Source organism: Eubalaena glacialis, chromosome 19, assembly GCF_028564815.1.
Source record: "Eubalaena glacialis isolate mEubGla1 chromosome 19, mEubGla1.1.hap2.+ XY, whole genome shotgun sequence".
In the NCBI taxonomy this organism is placed as follows: Eukaryota; Metazoa; Chordata; class Mammalia; order Artiodactyla; family Balaenidae; genus Eubalaena; species Eubalaena glacialis.
In genome coordinates this window covers 40,901,687-40,921,019 of record NC_083734.1, presented here as the reverse complement: position 1 = coordinate 40,921,019, position 19,333 = coordinate 40,901,687, and the positions used below count along the sequence as shown (strand labels likewise).

The window sequence follows — 19,333 nt, the reverse complement described above, 5'->3', positions numbered from 1 at the left end:
TCTCACACAGGTACGTCTGGACCTGGCTGGAATCCTCCTGGGGCCCCAGAAGTCAGAAAGCAACTGTACCTTCTGGGGCCAGGGAAGTGAGGAGCACAGGTCTTAGTGTGGGAGGAGGCCAAGTTTAACCCCAATGGTATCAGCCAAGTCTGGGAACCTCGGTCAGTCGGTGATGCTGGGGGAACAATGGCAGCACAGGGCATTTCAGATCCACACACTTTATTCAGCACCAATGGCGAGTCAGGCTCTGTACCAGGAACACAGATGAATAAGACACAGTTCCTGCCCTCAAAGGGCTTACAGTCTAGTAGGAGAGACTAACCAGTTTTTGGCTGATTATTATACTGTGGATTCAGGTAAAATGCGGGGCGGGGGGTATCCCAGAGCCTGGTATCCCAGGCTGGGTAACCCAGCCTGGGGCTTCAGATGGTGCCTGAGCTGGAAGGTAGCCAGTTGTAGGGGAAAAAAAAAGGTTTTCCAGATTGGGGAGGTGAAGGCAAAGAGGCCAGAAACAGCCTGGTGCACCGCGTGCAGACTAGCAAGAGCTCAGGGAGGTAGAGTGGTAGGAGGAGGCGGGGAGCAGGGTGCGGGGAGTGCTAGGGAAATGCCATGGTGGGACAGTGGGTCATCCCAGAAGAGGCCTGGCCTCTGCCCCGCTACAGCATCACCCACAAGGGAATTGTTACTGCCTCCTGGCCAAGGGCTTCAATCTACAGGGGAATCCTGCTTGAAGGCAGTCCTTGGTCCAAACTGATTTCGCATGGTCCACGCAGGGGGTTTTGGCCGTGACGGGGCACGTGCTAGGAGAGGGTTCAAGCCCAGGGACCCTCCCAGCTTTAAACACTGGTGACGGCCACTGAAAGTGCTCCTCACCCCTGCCCACAAGAAAGTTACAAGAGTCTACCATTGTTGCTTCCACACCCCGTGATGGACACTGTTCCAGAGGGAGGGGTGCTGGGGGAGGTGGGAAGGAGCATCTGCTGACAGAGGGCTGTTTCTCTGCCTTGGACAGGATGTGCTCCAAGGAAGGGTCGGCCCAGTGCAGGGCTCCAGCCCAGATCCAGAGTGTGTGTGTTGAGGGGTTGGGAGGAAACCGGATGCATTCATTACCTGGTTTCAGCCTCTGAGGACATGGAGACCCAGGAATTCCTACCTTGCAGGGTCCGCTAGGGGGAAGACAGGAGGTAGTGGGTGAGCAGGTAGAGGAGACTGGCGATGCCGGCCAGCCCCGTGAGGACCCCGAGCCGCAGTGGCAGGTACTCCAGGGAGCGCTCCAGCTCGGCGTGCAGGAGGACCACCTGGCGTTTGGTGACGCTCCACTCGCCTGAGTTGTCTAGAACGTGGCGGGCCATGCGGGCCTTGTCCTTCAGGGGCAGCTGGGCCTTGATCCGGGCCTCTGCGTCGTCGCGGTTCAGGTTGTTCCGCTGCATCAGCCGGGCCAGCTGCGTGTCTCGGTCACTAGGAACCGGGCAGAAGGGCTGCTCAGACATCGCAGGTCCCAGCCTCCCTCCCAGTGGCGCGTTACAGGGGTGGACAGCCCTGGAAGCTCATGGGCTCCCCCCACCACACCCCACTCTTTGTGAGCACCCTAGTAGCACTATGGGCTACCTGAGCCCCTTAGTATAAATGGGGAGGGAAAAGGGGGCAGCTGCTGTTTTCTGCCACCTGGGGTCTCTCTGCTTTGCCACTAGGCCCGAGACTCCCCAGTTTTAAGATGGGAGGATTTGATCACCTGGAATCAGCTACATCCTGCATCCCTGGATGGATAAGCTTTACTGAAAGGCCTGTGTCTGCAAGCTAAACACTTCCTGCAGTTCCCCTGGGGGCCTGGGCCTGCGGCATCAAAAACAGCTTCCCGGTCCACCACAAAGAGCCCTCTCCTTGTCTCCCCACACCTAGTCCTGCACATTCAGAGCAAAAGGACTGTGCTGAGACGGTGGCCACTGGGCTTGATGCCACTGAGGAAGCGGGATGCGCAGAGCCCAAGGTGCTTCTAAGAGGAGCGAGGACTTGAGAACTGGATCCCCTCGGTCCTTGGGACAGGACTGACCACTGCACAGTAAGCCAAGCAACACCCAGCCTCCCAACTCCACAGGAAATACAAAGAATGCCTCTCTCGTGCACTCTGATATTACCACCTGGGGCCTTCCTCAGCAAACTCCCTGTCCTGCTTTTGGCTACACAGGAACTGCCCAGCTGTCCTCTGGAACGGGGTCATCTCTATGACTGCCTAAGCCCCTCAATAGGAACAAGGTGGGAAAGGGCTGCAGCAGCTGTTTTCTGCCATCTGGGGTCCCTCTGCTTTGCCACTAGGCCTGAATTTTCCCAGTTATAAGATGGGAGGATTTGATGACTACAGTTTAGTCCCCTCCTACTTGTGGCCTAGACCCAAGGGCCTCCTGGGATGTGAAGACAGACTTTCCAAGGACAGACATAACTGAACACTAGCCAATCCCAACGCCATTCAGAACTGAACGTGGCAGGAAGTCATTTCTGGCTGACTGATCAGGGAAGACCTTGTAGAAGGATGGCATTTGCACTAGCCTTGGAAAGTAGGTAGGACTTCTGATTTCCTTTGTTAGGGGGACAGCATACTGTCAAGGTCATGGGGCCAATCCCTGCCTGGCTGAGAACAAGGACTATATCCAACCCTAGTCAGGGACACTGCAGGTCTGTGGCTGGGAAAGTCTGGATGACAGAATGGAGATGGCTTGGGGCCACCAGTGAGCGCACACCCTTCAGACGGTGAGGCCGAGACTGGGGGCCTCCTGGGATGTGAAGGCAGAACTCTCTGACAGCCCTTCCTGGAGCTCAGGGATAGTCCCAGATGGTTAAAAGACTGACGTTGTTTGTGGTAAGGGAACTTTTGCCCAAACATTTATCCCACAATTGGCAAGCTCCTCGAAAAAGTGAATAATCACATTTTGGTATAATCACACTTTGGTAAACCCCCATATTATTTCAAATGCACCAGGGGTAGTTTGCCAGTTAAAGGAGTCCATGAGGGGGTCCTTATTTTTGTAAAGCGTGGATCCCTTTTATGAAAAGCAAATAATCACTCATTCATCTCTTGGGCATCTCTCAAGAGCCATACAACCACATGTGGTAAAAGTGGGGCATGTATGGCACCCGAGACCCTGGGAAAGGCTGCTCTGGCTGGTGAGTGGGGCTGGAGGATCTCCTGGGGAGCAGGCAGAATCTACAAAGCCGCAATTATCTGCCAGGAGCCACAGCTATCTCTGCTCTTAGCAAAAGGAAAGCATAGGAAGAGGAAGGTGGCAGGGAAAGCGTGGAGTCACCTGGTGACTACAGAGGCAACCAGCCCGTCTTGTTTACTCACCTACTAATAAGACTTTTTTTTTGAATCCCTTGGTACAAAGTTTCAATTGTATTAAAATTTCCAAGGCAAAGAGAATTCTGTCCTCCTGGAGTTGGCTTGGCCTCAGTTGATAGTCTTTCACAAACAGAGAACAAAGAACCCAGAGAGGCTGCAGGATTACAGGGGGAGACACGGGCCAGTGGGGGAGCAAAGAGGATGCCTGAGTCCCTGCACCAGGCTCAGCATATTCAGGCTGCCTTTAAATGCCAATCCACAGCGGGGCGCTGGGGCAGAGGGCACGGTGATGCTTAGGGCACTGAGCACTCCAGGCCCCGCCTCCAGTGTGCTAGGAGACTCCCTCGCCATTAGTCTCTTGAGAGCCACCCTGTGCCCAAAGTACCTGCAGAGCCAAGTGCCCACCTCTGTGTCTGTTGTACTTATGGGTGGCATCCAGGAAGTTTCTGGAAGGCAGAGACACCCTGAAGCCTCATCTGCACTCTCACTCCGCTGGGACCATGACTCATTTTCTCTGACAGTTTGATCCTCCTCTGTTTGCCAAACCTGGCTTCTGGTTTGCTTCATGTCCTGGGGGACATGAACAAAGCTCCTTCCTTAGCTGGGTTCTGACAGCTCCCTCTCCGCAACTTTCTGTTCATAGATTTTGCCGGTGGGTGACCCTGGACAAATTCTGTAACTCCCCGCCTTGAGTTTTCTGTAACTCAGAAATGTCAACTCCTGTCCTGACTACCTTATGTTGAGAGGTAAACTGAGGGAAGTAATAAATGTTTGGAAAGTTGAGAAGTGCTGCAGGAGGGAAAAGGGAACCAATGAGTAAGAACATGGTCGCCCAGGGCAGGGCCCGGCATCTGGGCTGAAGTGCCTCCAATAGCCAGCAGGGGGAGCCCTTCCCAAGCACTAGAGAGACCTGGGGGCCATCACTCCCCCACATCTACTCCCAGACACATCTGGGTCAGGCACAGAGGTCAGTTTCTATAGGCTCTGGGCCCTGCTCCCCAAAACCTCTGGGCCTCCTAGCGACCCTGTGGGGAAAGGGCAAAATGCAGGGGGCCATTTTGCAGGTACACGCCTTACCCCAGGGGTCCTCCTTTCTAGCCTCGGTCAGGCCAGGCCATGCCACACACTCACCAGTATACCACCACTGTGTGCTTCATGTACTTGAGCAGTTTCTTGGTCTCAAACAGCAGGGGGATATCCAGAATCACGTAGCGGTATCCTGGGGGGAGGCCAGGAAACCCACAAATTCAATTCTGCAAGCACACACAGGACTATGTGCTCAGTGTGGGAACAGAGTCAAAGCCACTGTCCCCTACCATCAGGAGCTCCCCGGCAGAGGGGGAGACCTTCCAAGGAGAGGCATAACCTGAATGCTAGCCAGTTCCAATGCCATTCAGAACACAATGCTGCAGAAAGTCATTTTGGGGTGGATGATCCAAGAAGACCTTACAGAAGGGATGGCATCTGTATTGGCCTTGAAAAGCAGGTAGGACTTCTGATACTTGAAAATGAGCAGGTGGAAGTGAGGGTTCCAGGAATGGGAACAGCTCTGGTGGAAGTGGAGGCCTCGAGCAGAGTGAGGCGAAGCTGACAAGGTGGTCGGGGCAGTCACAAAGGGTTGAGTTCACTTGATCTTGAACCCAAAGAGCTGTTATTTCCGAACAGGGAGGTGACACAGCCAGAGCTGTAGGAGACTGGAGAGAGTTTCCGGGAACAAGTGGGCCTGTTCTGCCCTACCTCACCCACCTTTCCTCAAAAAAAGAGAAAAAAAATGATAGGTTCTCCACCAGGAGCCAGGTCCTGCATGGCGCTCTCTGCCAACTCTCCACGAGAAACTCCTATGGGGCGGCGGCCGCAGCAGCCCCGGAAGGAAAGAGGCTGCTTCTCAGCGTCAGAGGCCGCCTCCAGCCAGGGATTACAGGTACGATTCTGGAGGGGTGGGGTGGTTATGACTCATACTACAGAACTAACTCCCATGGGGTAAAAGGCCCCGACTAGCCCTCCCACTGCAAGCCAAGGCCGGCCAAGGGGGTGCACCCTCACCCACTGCGCGCGGGCATGTCCCTGGGCCACTCGCCCAGGAGCACCTGGGGCTCCTAGTTCTCTTTAGGCCAGTGACCGCTGTGTAAGTGTGGAAAAGCTGGCAGGGGTCCCGGAGCAGTGAGAAGCGGGGGGTCATGAGATGGGCTCAAATGACACGCCTTGGTTTGTTGCCACCACTGTCTCCCTTTGGGCCCCTTACCAAACCTCACCTGTGTAATGAGTGAACAGATGGCCCGCTTCACAGGAAGATGGTAAGGATTACATGAGCAAATGCCTGTAAACCTCTCAGCAGCCCCTCACCCAGACCCTCACTCACTGCTCCACAGATGATGGCTGTTATTACTACAGCCCCCTGGAGGAAGGAGGCTGGCAGTGCTGGTTCCCCCACTCCTGTCCAGCCCAGAACAGGGGCCGAGACCAGATCCTCCCTGGGCCTCTTACCTCCCTTTTCTGCTCCACTCCTGTCCCTTCCTCTCCCTGCACTGTCCTTTCTCCTCGGCCCCTCTCGGGAGCTCGCAGACAGTTCTATGGTTCGCTGGCAAAGGGCTATTCAGCTGTCACATCCCTCCTGCTTGATAAGCTGTGCAAACCATCCTGACTCTATTAAGACATCCGTCTGCCTACGCGGAGACCTCCCAACAGCTGGTGATCTTATCTGACGTTTGATTATACCAACTCTGACAGTTGTATTTGTTATACTCATCAGGGGAAAACTGGGACTGTGGAAGCCACAGCTGTCGTCCCCATTTTTCACCTTATCGAGCTGAAAAGAGCTTTCTGGCTTTTATTTAAGTGGTGGTGGCTGGGGAGAGGGGAAGTTGGGTGGATGACACAGCGGGAGAACTTTGGAGCGGGTGACATTATCCGATGCTTAATTTCAGAAGGGGAGAGCCACTGCTGCCTCAAAGCCCTGCAGATAGATGTACTCGCACCTGGCCTGGGAGCGAACGCGAAAGGGCAGGAATGAAAGGCAGAAGGCCTCGCTCCTGGCGGGGGGTGGGCAGTGACGGGAGGGGTCTTGGCACAGATACAAGAGGCAGGACAAAGGCAGCAAGAGTCCAGAGACTGCCCTTGAGGGAGGAGGGAGGGAGGCCTGTGGCAAGGTACTGAGACGGAGAGCAAAAGCCGGTCCAGCAGGGAGGATGCTGGGAGCCAGCTCCTGCCTGGCCAGAGCTGGGGGGCGGGGAAGGGAGGGTCAACATCAAGGATGTCTGTCAAGTCATCCCTTTCCTTCTGGAGGGAGGTACTGGCCAGAGGGGGACAGGAGTGGGGAGAGGGTCCCCACTCTGTACATGAGAACTTGACGCATGGGAGAATTTGGCCATGATCACGGTGCAAAAGCCCGAAGAAAAGCAAGAAGCCTCCCCCATACCCTCCAGGAAGCAAAGTCTCAGCCTCGTGACTGACAGGAGACAATCAGCCAGGCCTTCAACCCGGAGCCTGGGCTGGAGGCTCCGTGGCCCAGCGGCTGACAGGCCGCTCTGTAGGGGCCCTGGGCCAGCCTTTCGCCTGATTCCAAACCACTGCTCTCAGCTCTCCCCCTTCTCCTGGGGACTGACCCCATCCTGGACAGTAAAGATCAGGTCACCGCTGCCCAACGCCATCCTGAAGAACCGTGCTTGGACTGCAGCGTACGGCTTGGGAAAGGCTGCCACAGACCCCTGCTTTTCAAACGCTCTCCCCTTCCTTCAGTCCTGCCACATCACTTGGCCGTCCCTGCGCAGGCCAGGCTAGCTCTCTCCACTGAGGCCCAGCCCGGAAGGATTATCCTCCACTTAGAACCCACCCCCACTGGCCCTGGCCATCCCAGAGCCTCCCCACCTTACACTCTGCAAACTTACTTTCCCAGGCGCTCAACCAGCACCAAATCTGACTCTGACTGTGGTTTACATTTTCGTGGTGTTTGACAGTCACGGCGTAGACTCTTAGTCTCCCTAAGAGCTTGCCCAGGTTGGCATTATTAGCCTCACTATGCAGAGGAGGAAACAGGCGGAGGGGTGGGCGCACTCAACAGTCACACTGCTGGAAACCGTGAGGGCCAGGACTTAAACTCAGGTCTTATGACTCCATTATTCGCCAGCTATTATTACTCCCACCCCTACTAGAAAAATCAGCTTCCTGGGGTTCATGGCTCAAAAGCCTCAAGTGTCTCTTCTCATTAAACTGTCAGCCCCCTTAAGAGTTGAGGGACATCACTTCTCTCTGGGGCTGGTACGGGGCTGCACGGAGGATGCCAATGAGCAGAGTGAACTCAACAGCCTGGATGATAATCGGCTCCTCCACCCCCCCCGCCCCCCACCCCCCTGCCAACCTTTCTGCAGAGGAGAAGGGCCTGGGCCCCGAGGGGAGCCTGCTCTGCCCCACCCTGTCCCAGGCCCCGGGTCTTACCCCTGAGGAAGAACTTGAAGGTCTCCTTCATCATTTCCTTGCAGATCTCGGGGTGGGTGATGGAGTTGAGCAGGTGCCGCCGGTCGGGCTGGTTAAAGATCAGGTCCCCCAGGATCTTTCGATCGATGTCGCCATTCTCCAGCAAGACCTCAGTGCCGAAGGCCTCCACGATACGCCGGTGGGCGGGGTATCCTGGCTGGACGACTGTGGCATGAAGAGGAGCCTGGGTCATTCTCTAGAGCCTCCAGCCCAGCCAGGGGACTCTGAGTGACCAGAGGCAAAATGATGGGGGAACCCAGGGGTGCTTCTTTCAGTTGCAGCAAAAACAAGATGAGGGGAGGGAAAGCAGGGAGGAGAGCAGAGTGCACAGAATCCCTGGTGTTGGTCATGGGGTGAGGGGAGCTGGAGGGAAGAGCGGGGGTGGGGCAGTAGGGGGCAGGAGCAGGAGACCAGGGCTGACGGGAAGGCCCTCCCCTCCTCTGAGGGCTTGAAGGGACTTATAAAAAGGTGAGGCCTCATGGAAGGAAGGGAGCCCAGGGGATCTGCTGTGTACAACCCGCCCCCCAACTCACCATGCCGGGCAATGACGTCCACATCAATCACCGCACAACCCAGCTGCTGGAACACCTGGATCACCGAGCTCTTGCCTGAGGCAATGCCCCCTGTCAGGCCCACCAGGAACATCTTCCTAGGAAAGAGGGAGGTCAGTGAGAATAGGAACCAGGAGCCAGAGGTCACCGGAGGCCAAGCTCCCCGGTTGCGATGGTCCCGCACAGGAACGCCGGAAGGACCTGCCTGTGGGACAGAGCAGGCCTGGTCAGTGTGGAGCCAAATGGCTGGGGGAGAGCAAGGCAAAGGCAGGGGAGGGAGACACAGCCTGGCCAGGCAGAGCCAAGGCCTGAGCTTGGGAGGCTCAGGGTCCACCCGAGACAGAAAACTCTTTCAGGAAAGGCCTCCGGTATTCTTTCAAAGACACTCATGAAGAAGGCAAACTAACACTGTATAAATTTAGCAATCAAAACGCTAAGCAGGCAGAGCAAGGTCGGGTGCTATTAAGCAAAGAGAGCTTTCTGGAGGCTGCCGTACCCCACTGCAGGCAAGCTCCCCATAGGAAAGGGACACCTGTCCCTCTGGGGTGAACCCAAGGCACTCTCCAGATGCCCCCAGCCGCCGCTTTCTAGTCTGGGACACTGAGGCTCACAGGGAGGAAATGGCCTGCCTGCCATACCCTAGCACCGGCACGGGGCTGGCCTGGGTGACTGGTGTAGACTGAGAGGAATAATCCCTCCTTCTCATCTAAGAAGCGGCCCAGGTGGGGAGCTCAGTGAGAGGCAGTGGCTGAGTGGCCACTAAGCCTGAGGTTTAGAGAAGTGTGGATTGTGCCAAGAAGGAACGAGGGAAGGAAGACAGGCTTGGTGGGGAGGTAGCCTTCAGCCTGGCGTGGTGATCTGCGGTTCTCAGACTAAGCAGTTGAAATACAGCACAGAGGCTAGGAGCACGGACCCCTTCAAATCCAGTTGCTCCACTTACATGCTGTGCAACCCGGAGTAAGTCACTTGCCTCTCTCAATCTCAGTTTTTTCATCCATAAAATGGTGGTAAAATGCAGATGACAGAACCTGCCTCCTAAGGCTGTTGTGCAGACTGACTGAGAAAACACATCTACAGCCCTTGGTGCACTGCCACTGACGTGGTAACTATCCAGGAAAGGAGGTGAGGGTGCTGGTGCAGGACGGATGCTGTGAGTCAGTCATACTGCAAGGCACGGGAAAGAAAAAAAGACTTTCATGAAGTCAGGTCCCCATTCCTGCAGCCTCAGACGATCTCACAGTAGATTTTAAGCCGTGTTGCATTTTCAGTAAACATGGTTACCATGTCCTGGACTCTGTTCTCAAACTGGGAGAAATTAAATCAAAGGCCAGGACTCTCCCATCCTTCCTTCAGCATCAAAGGAAAGATTTCCAGGACCCTGAAATCTGTCCTAGGACTTTTTTTTTTTTTTGGTTAAACAGCAGATTTACTGTCCTAATTACATTTTGCTTGAGCTTATACTGAAATGAGTCTACTTCCCCTGAGGACACACCAAACGACAGGGGGAGGCAGCCGCTCAGGTGTGGGCTGAGTGGGTGGGTGGCTTGGGGCAGCGGGGGACCAACCTAGACGTTTAAATCTGCCCAGGCTCATTCTCACCCAGGGAAGCCGGGGCGGAGAGAGGAAAATATCCACCAGAGTCATCATCCAGATGGAGAGATCTAACTAAATTATTAAACCGTTTACAAGGCATTTCTCTTCAATCTCTCTGAGACTAGAGTTGCCCCCAGGTAGGTCTCCCTCCAGCTTACAAAAGAGGAGTTAAGGACAGGGTTCACTTGCGGAAAACAAACAAACAAAAATTTCATCCACACAGCTGAAGCTTTTGAAAATTTTTTTAATTAAAAAATTAAAAAAAATTTTTTTTGGCTGTGCCGCACGACTTGTGGGATCTTAGTTCCTTGACCAGGGATTGAACCTAGGCCCTCAGCAGTGAGATCGTGGAGTCTTATCCACTGGACCACCAGGGAATTCCTTTTTTATTTTTTATTTAATTTATTTATTTTTGGTGAAGCTTTGAAATGGGATATCCAGCACCAGCGTTTTAAATCCAAACTCTGTCCTATTGTCCGTAAAGCACTGGGTCCTCTTCTGCAGAAAACCCATCTTGAGAACAGGCCGCGGCTGAGGGAAGGGGCAAGGGCTGGTTCTCCACAAGGCCCTGACCCCTCATCGATGAAAGCAAGCCACTGTCACCTGGTCACCCAGGTTTGCCGAGTTGGGTAAGGGGGCCTATAAGGCCATGTGGCCGAGCAGACCTCACCTCCTTCCTGTAAACAGGACCGGGACCCGCCTCGAGACCTACTGAATCAGATCTTGGTGGGGGGGTGGAGGCACCCAGGCAGTTCTGCTGTGCCACAGGGCTTGGGATGGACTCTTTGTTTACGATGGTAAAGACTGAGGACCAGAGAAGAAGGGACTTGCCCAGGACCACAACTAAAAGCAGAGCGTGGATGGAATTCAGGGCTCCTAACTCCAAGTCTAGACCCCTGCCTTAATGTACCCCGGGAATGGAAAGTTAATTTACATTTAGATTAACACAAAATAAGGATGGCGCATCCGTCTGTAGGCAAATCAATTTGGGGCCAAAGAAAAATTATTTCTTGATGATCACACTGGTGTTTTCCCTCTGCAGAACAGGGGGCCGGGTCTTACGGACAACAACCAGGGCACAGAGATAAATTCCAGGCTCAATTCTGCCCCAGCCTCCTTGGGTAACCCAATGAAGAGCTTCCCTTCTTGGGGCCTTGGATGACCATCTGTAGAAACAGACTAACAGCTGCTTGGCCTCTGCCAGGAAGGCCAAGGGGATGGAGGAGCACATGCCCGGGGAAGCTGTGGGCCCCTGGCTTAAAGGGGCTGGACAAATAACAGCTGTTCCCATTTGACAAGCCATTCCATAGCTCACTCCTTCATGAACCGCTGAATGAGCTCCTCTGGGCTTTGCAGCAACCGAAGGAAAACACAGGTCTTGCCCCGCAGGAAAACTTGGAGAGACAGACAGTAACAAATGGAACCAGCCAAGAACAGAGCACTGACAGGTGAACGAGAGCGGTCACGTGGTACTCGCCCTGGGCCTGGGGAGGGTGGGGGATGGGTCTGCCCAAAAGCCGCACTGACAGAGAGCCCACTGTCCCCTTAAGGCTCGGCAAGGAGGTAACGAAGGTTTAGGTTCCCAGCTGCCTCGAAGTCAGGCACCCAGACCCACGCAGACCTGTCCCATAGCTCCTCTGCAGGCACCTACCAGAAAAGTGACCACCTTTGATAGCCTCTTCTTTTTTTTTTAAATAAATTTATTTATTTATTTATTTTTTGGGTGTGTTGGGTCTTTGTTTCTGTGCGAGGGCTTTCTCTAGTTGCGGCAAGCGGGGGCCACTCTTCATCACGGTGCGCGGGCCTCTTCACTATCGTGGCCTCTCTTGTTGCGGAGCACAGGCTCCAGACGCGCAGGCTCAGTAGTCGTGGCTCACGGGCCTAGCCGCTCTGCGGCATGTGGGATCTTCCCAGACCAGGTGATAGCCTCTTCCTGATCTGGCTCAAAAATCATCAAAAAGCTCACGATATGTGTGGCAGTGCTGAGTGGGGGAGGGTATCAAGAGTGATGGGGGTCATTGTTTTAAACGAGGGACCAAAGCAGTCACTCTGAGCGAGGACCTGAAAGCAGCGAGGAAGCAGGCCACCTCTCTGGGTGCAGCCTCGTCCACCCCCCAAACCCAAATCAGGCCTCTGACATCTCTCACCACTTCATTTCCTCTCCTTCCCTTGTGCCCATTGTGCTTTGTACTTTTGTTTGTGTGACTACGTGTTAGATAAAATAAGCTCCACAAGGTCACGAGCTGTGTCCAGTTTGGACCTTTTTGTCTCTAGCATCTAGCCCAGTGTCCAGTGTCTGTCAGTCACTCACCAGGTGAGTGATATTGGTCACGTTATTTAAGCTTTCTTTGACTTAGTTTCTTCATCTGTAAAATGGAGCTAAGGACACCTACTCTGGGTTGCCATGAAGAGTAAATGTGTTAATACATGCAAAGCGCTTAGAACAGTACTTAGCACACAAGGAACCCTCAACCAATGTTCCCTTCTTGTTCTGAGAGTGTTTGATAACTATGCGTAGAATGAATGACTGAATGACTCCAGAAGCAGGAAAGGGAATGGGAGGTACTTGGGGGTCACATTCTCCCATCAGTGGCAAAGGGGAGGCTCCCAGCCTGCTCCTCTTTCCATGAGAACATGCTGCTCACTGCCAGTAAATCCCTCCAGGAGAAGAGTGCAAACAAACAAAACACCCAATGGGTTCAAGCAGAATAAGGAACTGAGGGACTTCCCTGGTGCTCCAGTGATTAAGAATCCGCCTTTTAGTGCAGGGGATGTGGGTTCGATCCCTGGTCGGGGAACTAAGATCCCACATGGCATGCCACAACTAGAGAGAAGCCTGCGTGCTGCAACTAAGACCCGACGCAGCCAAAAGTAAATAAATAAATAAATATTTTAAAATAAATAAATAATGTGTTTAAAAAAAAAAAAAAAAGAATAAGGAACTGATATGTGAATGGACACTCTTTCTTTCCTCCCTCGGGAGAGCTCGGGACTTGGGTTGGAAGCGAGTTCTCTTGTTTTGCATCTCCCAATCAACAGCCCCACACCGGCCTGCCCAGCCAGGGCCCGCTCCCTCATTAACCTCCAGCCTCTTTCCTCCTCCTTCTGCAGCCTCTCAGGATTGCACCCTGGGCATGTCTGACCAGCCACACGCTTCTCCTTTGAATTGCTTTCCAAAGCGGATGTATCCACATTGCTCCAATGATCAATATAATCATTCATGAAAACGAGTTGTTCCCTGCCTTGGGACCCAATTATTTTCTTGTGGAAGCAGTGGTTGCAAAAATATATTGTTTTCCAGTTAACTAATAAGTGCTATTTTTATCTACAGTTTCCTGGCTCCTGATCTTTCATTATTGGTGAGAGGCTGCCGTTCAAACCTGGGTCCAAGTTCTCGTCTCTTCGTCTGCTGGGCCTATTAAGTCACCACCTCCTCCTCCAGGCTGCCAATGACCTGGAGGGAGCCCCCAGAGCAGGTGCTGGTGGTCAGCCTCCCTCTCCCTCGGCCCTCACCAACACCAAGGGAAGGGAGGGAGGGCGGGAGCAGGTCTTTCTTCTAGAGCCCTCTCCAGGCACACACCATCACTCCAGGGAGCTTTCATGGGTGGACAGGGAGGTCATTTGGACTGGACTACAACACTGGCGTTGATGCAGAAAAAAGGATCACGGGGAATGCCAAATCTCAGGGGCTGTAAAGTCACAGGGGCCTGGGCTGGGATTGCAGCCACGTGGCCTCGGGCAATTTACTTCAGCGCTGTGGGCTTCTATTTCCTTGCATATAAAATGGGATCAATAATGACTACTCACGGGGGTTTCGTCAGAACCCAATGAGGTACCATATGCCCCCATCACCTCATCTTCCCCAACTCAACGTGTGACACGTCGGTGACTGCGGTCTACTCCCTTTCTCTGAAGGGCACCTCCGTCCTTTCAGTTGCTCAGGCCAAAACCCTCGGCATCCTCCTGGCTCCTCTCTCACAATCTTCATCCAACTCACCCGCGCCCCCTGCCAGCTCTACCTTCAAGCTTCACCACCTAGCCAGACAGGCCTGGGTCCCCCCGCCCACCGTCTCGCTCCTGGATTACTGCAGCAGCCTCTGAGTGATTTGCTGCCACCTTTGCTCCCCGACAGTCTGTGCGTCATAACAGCAGCTAGTGTGGTTGGATAGTGCCACCCCTCTGCCAAAACCCTCCAAGGTCCCCGTCTCACTTCGAGTTCAAGCCCAGTCCTTAGAGTCCCACAGGGGCCTCCTGACAGACACAGCTCCATTCTCTCCAGGCACCCACCGCTCTCCCCCTCGACTGAGACCCTCCAGCCACCCTGGCTGCCTTGCTGCTCCTTGACCGTGCTGAGCACTCCCACCTCGGGCCTATGGACACGCTGTTACCTCCACACACAAGGCCCTTTCCCCCGAGGGTCGCATGGCTCACCCCCTTCTCCGCCCAATTGTCACCCTATCAGAGATTGCCCTGAATATGTAAAATAGCACCCGTTTCCCTCGTGTTTCACTTTTCTTCACTGAACTTATCACCCCTCAAATATTATGTCTATGTGATTATTTATTGTAATCTCCCTCTCTCCCTAGAATCTGAGCACTATTGAATTCAAGGTGCTTAAAACAGGGCCCGATGAGTAGAAGGGCCTCAAACAATATCTGTTGAATACTGTACATAAAGCACACAGCAAAATGTCCAGCTCATGGGTAAGCAGGAACTCAACATTAACTATTTTAAAATAAGAACATATCTGTTCCAGAAAACGTACTGTGACAATCACAAAACCTCTTCCACATCACTTCCCACCCCCACATTCCTGGGCTGAGATATCTTGGGCTCACAAATGAGGAAACCGAGGCAAGGAGTGCCTAGGAAGCTGAGTTTCCCAGCAGGCAGGAACTGGAGTGTAAGAGCTGCCATCCACCATCTGAGCTGCTCCCTATGTGCCTGGACGTCGTGGATCCCATCTGATCAGCACAATGACCCAAAGAAGTCAGTTCTTATTTATTCCCATTCTAAAGGTGAGGAAATGGAAGGTAAAAGAAGTTAGGTATTTGCCCACCGTAGTTCCAAGTGATCTTCATACTGGGGGAGGCACGAAGATTTTCCAAGGGACACAAAAACATGGTTTAAGAGGAATAAATTTCAACTCAGTTTGCCAAGTGTCTCCCTATGAGAACAGATCAGCCTTGGAACATGCTGCAGGCTATCTTTTCCCAGGTTCCCAGAAAGGTGTAACTACCCACCCATGCCAAATTTTACTAAGGTGCATTGTTCCACGGTGCAAAATACCCTTGGCACCCCAAAGGGGCAATTCAAAATATAAGTATTCATGCCGAGAATGCGATTGCTTATAGTGACCATGTAACAAGTCCTCCTGCTGAGTCCGGTGCTTTCTAAACCTTTGCCTTCAGTAAAGTTAAAGGAGGACCTAAAAGAACTGTCAGCTGACAGGTCATTAGTAATGAGATCACGGTGATTTTTTGGCCCATAACTCAAAAGATGTTCAAAGAGTTGAGTATTATTGCCACAACGAAATGTCTTCAAGTCCTCTGCATTTATTTACAAGAACCAACTTTTTCAATGCTTACGGGCGTGAGAAAAAAAAAAGCTCTGCTCTTTCTAGCAAATATACATGGATACATATATGAATTTTTTTTTTTAAAGTTCCATTTGGCTTATTAAGAGAAGCATTTTAAATAAAACTTATGTTTAACAATGATCAAAACTAGTTATTGTGGTCAATTGGGTATTTTACAATTTTTGAACTCAATCCAAAAGAAAATGTTTAATATTATGACAACACAATTTTCAAATCTGTTTTAATTTTTGTATGTATTTTTGTTGCAGAGAAGTAGGACAACAAACCAAAGACTTCGAGCATAAAATCGATTTTACTAGAAAAAAATTCTGTGGAGGAAATAAAGTGGAAATACGAGTTCAAGGACGAAAAAGGAACAATGTAAGATTTCAACTGTTAAATAAAAACTGGTGGACTTCCCTGGTGGCGCAGTGGTTAAGAATCTGCCTGACAATGCAAGGGACACAGGTTCAAGCCCTGGCCCGGGAAGACACCACATGCTGCGGAGCAACTAAGCCCCGTGTGCCACAACTACTGAGCCTGAGCTCTAGAGCCTGCGAGCCACAACTACTGAAGCCGGCGTGCCACAACTACTGAGCCGGCGTGCCACAACTACTGAAGCCTGCGAGCCACAACTACTGAGCCCAAGTGCCACAACTACTGAAGCCTGCGCGCCTAGAGCCCATGCTCCGCAACAAGAGAAGCCACGACAATGAGAAGCCCACGCACCGCAACAAAGAGTAGCCCCGGCTCACCACAACTAGAGAAAGCCCGCGCACAGCAACAAAGACGTAACACAGCCAAAAATAAATAAATAAATAAATAAAAATTAAAAAAAAAAGAATCCGCCTGCCCATGCATGGGACACGGGTTCAAGCCCTGGTCCCTGGTCCAGGAAGATCCCACATGCCGCGGAGCAACTAAGCCCATGCGCCACAACTACTGAGCCCGAGCGCCACAACTACTGAGGCTGAGCTCTAGAGCCCGCGAGCCACAACTACTGAAGGGCGCACACCACAATGAGAAGCCCGCGCACTGCAATGAAGAGTAGCCCCCGCTTGCCACAACTAGAGAAAGCCCCCCCGCGCAGCAACGAAGACCCAACGCAGCCAAAAGTAAATAAATAAATAAATAAATTTATGTTAAAAAAAAAACCTATATATAAAAAAAACTGGTTCATGTATTCTTTTCAAAGAATGAGGGAAATCAAATCACTATGGTATTTATATTCCACTGCAGATTTAAGTGCCTGATGTAACAGTTTTATTTTTTAAATGTCAATATTTACAATTAACCAGAAATCATATCCTTTGGAACTTTCAGAGAAAAATTTTTGCAATCTAAAAATGGGAGAGTGGGTAGTTTTCAAAACAAAGCTAAGCTCACTGCTACTGCTGGCCTGCCTTCAGCCCTAAAGGCACAGGTACTAAGTGAGGTTCTGAACCCTTTAACCAGATTACCCAGGAGGGCACATTCAGACCTTGCTCGAAAGACAGAAGAGGATCTGGTGGGAATTTAGGGCTCTAAGGAAGAACCACCCCAACTGGCCTGTCCACTTTCTATCATCAGCCAGATCTCTAGCATTTCATCGTGTCCCCAGGTCTGTCTGCACCCTGCCAAATCCATCTGATTTATTTAGGCAAAATCTGCACAGCTGGCCCCCCAAAGAAACCATATGCAAAGGCTTCCATTTCCCCAACTTTAAAACTAGGACTTAACGTCAAAGTTCATTCGGGTGACAATTTCCCCATAACTGGGGGAGAAACATCTTTGAAAACTTCGTAAACAAACTCAGCTCCAGAGGCGCCAACGCCTCCGTTTGGGAAGCTGGGAGGCGGAGAAAAGCAGGGGGTCGGGCTGCCCTCTTCATCAATGCATGAGTGGGAACTCCATGCCTCCAATTTTTCATATGAGCAAACAGAGTTGGAAAGGTACCCAAGATCACACAACTAGAAGTGGCAGAGGCTGGATTCAAAAATCAAACTTATATCTGACCACAAAGGTCTGAAGTGCAGTAGCTCTGGACTGAACCAGAGTTTGAATTCAATTTCCACCGCCTTCTAGTTGTAAACCTTTCTCGGTTTCCACAGCTGTAAAACAGGGAAAACATCACCTTACTTAGTAGGGTTACTGTCAAGGCAATGAGCCATGGAAGTAAAATAGTATGTGCTCAATAAACTGTAACCAAGGCTTGAAAGAAAGGCGCGTACTCTACGCTACACCACGCAGCACGACTGGTGCGCCCAGAGCCCGGCGCCGGGACACAATACCTCCGGGATAGACCCAGCTCTCCAGGCGGGGTGGCCTGGGCGCCCAAGAGAGCAATGCAACCCCGGGAGCCGCCGCCCGGCCCCGGCCCGCCCCTCCCCCGGGCCCGGCAGCTCCCATTTGCCCGTGCGGCGCGCTACGTACCCGGGGCCTCTGACCCGGCCTCGGCCGCCGCAGCTCGCCCCGTCTCAAAGGCGCTCACTGGGTGACTCCCGGAGGGCAGGCGAGGCCTCAGGAGCGCGCGCACGCGGACCGGACGTCCGGCCAGCGGAAGGGGGCGGGACCGGGGAGAGGGGGCGGGACCGGGGAGGGGGGGTTGTTGGGGAGAGGAGAAGCGGGAAAGCGCGCAGCCCTAGAGCGCTGGGCCGCTGGGGACCGCAGGGTTACTCCTCCCTCGGAGCCAAAGCCTTTCCAAGCTGGGGGAGAAAATCCGGCGAGTCCTAGCTTCGAATTCAGGACTGGCCATCACTAGCTGTGCAGCCTCTAAGCACATTCTACCTGCCAGGTCTTAAGAGCACTCTGTAGGCATTAATTATCTCATTGAATCCTCACAGTCCTTGAGGTATATACCGTCATCCCCATTTTACACAAAAGGAAACTGACATTTAAAGGTTAATCCGTTTGCCCTCTCTTAAAATGTACGTTGGCCGCAGAGCTCATTCTGTCCATACAAGCCTAGTAAGTCACTTTAGCCTCTCACTCTCTCTCCTCTATCAAAGTGCAAATAATCGCTACTGTGCTGCTTGTTGAAAGAACTGGAAATACATAAAAGCATCTAATGGTGCCTCACATATAGTAGGTGGTCCTTAATTAACTCCTACCCTGCCTCCTTTCCCTCTCCCTTAACTGTACTTCTGCTTTCCGCTTCCTTTAAGGTAGGAATCTTGTCTATCTTCCCCACTAGTATCCTCAGTGCCTAGAACAGTGCCCAGCATAGTACGGATCCAATACACTGAAGGATGAAGTAATCCAACATCTTTCTCTGATCACTCCAGTCCCTGAAACCTTTCTCCTTGATATCAACAGCACTGGCTGACATCACCCAATAAATAGGATTGCATCTCCTGATCAAAGGGACCATTTGGTCCAAACACCTGTCTAGATCATCTCTGCTACCTCTACTTGCACACGTCCAGTGTCAGCAAACTCACTGTCTTTCGAGACACATTCATGCTATCTTTGAAGTCCAGTCCTGGCAGTTAGAAAGTTTTTCCTTAGGTAATAACTCTCCTAATTCTAATCCATAGAGTCATACCAAAACAATTCTAATTCCTATTCCATAGCACCAGATCTAATGGCCCAGTTCCCTTCCTGGACCAAACAACTTTCAGATAACCTCGATTTGTGGTTCTCCACCTTTTCCCTACTCCTGACACATCAGAGGGGTACTCAGACTCCCATCAGTAACCATGGCTGGCCATGGCAGTGATAGGAATAGGAAGATGCCTGCCCCTCCCCCAAGGTATAAAGCTCTTCCTGGGGCATGTTGTTAGGAAACCCCTGCAAGATGATCCTGCTTTTCCCGGATTCTGCCTTACA

At 52.3% G+C, this 19,333-nt stretch overlaps 1 protein-coding gene across 2 annotated transcripts; it reads right to left on the bottom strand.

Moving 5' to 3' along the window:
• Positions 1-202: 202 nt before the first annotated feature.
• DCAKD (dephospho-CoA kinase domain containing) lies at positions 203-18,052 on the bottom strand. Of its 2 annotated transcripts, none has more exons than XM_061175340.1 (5): positions 17,939-18,052; positions 8,338-8,453; positions 7,766-7,969; positions 4,466-4,553; positions 203-1,458 (listed from the first exon to the last, which is right to left on the bottom strand). In XM_061175340.1, exons 2-5 carry the CDS (start codon positions 8,447-8,449, stop codon positions 1,167-1,169), a joined length of 696 nt encoding a protein of 231 aa, XP_061031323.1. In that variant the 5' UTR covers positions 8,450-8,453; positions 17,939-18,052; the 3' UTR covers positions 203-1,166. The 2 variants fall into 2 exon arrangements, with proteins under 2 accessions (XP_061031323.1, XP_061031324.1); XM_061175341.1 differs by having other exon boundaries at positions 8,338-8,449.
• Positions 18,053-19,333: the final 1,281 nt, after the last annotated feature.

What these genes read in the sequence shown, in the direction of transcription:
- DCAKD (XM_061175340.1), bottom strand. Translation starts at nt 8,449, where the DNA reads ATGTTCCTGGTGGGCCTGACAGGGGGCATTGCCTCAGGCAAGAGCTCG. An exon ending in GGACGTCATTGCCCGGCATG is followed by an intron (nt 7,970 to 8,337) that starts GTGAGTTGGGGG and finishes TTCATGCCACAG; the next exon opens with TCGTCCAGCCAGGATACCCC. An exon ending in CACACAGTGGTGGTATACTG is followed by an intron (nt 1,459 to 4,465) that starts GTGAGTGTGTGG and finishes CCCGGTTCCTAG; the next exon opens with TGACCGAGACACGCAGCTGG.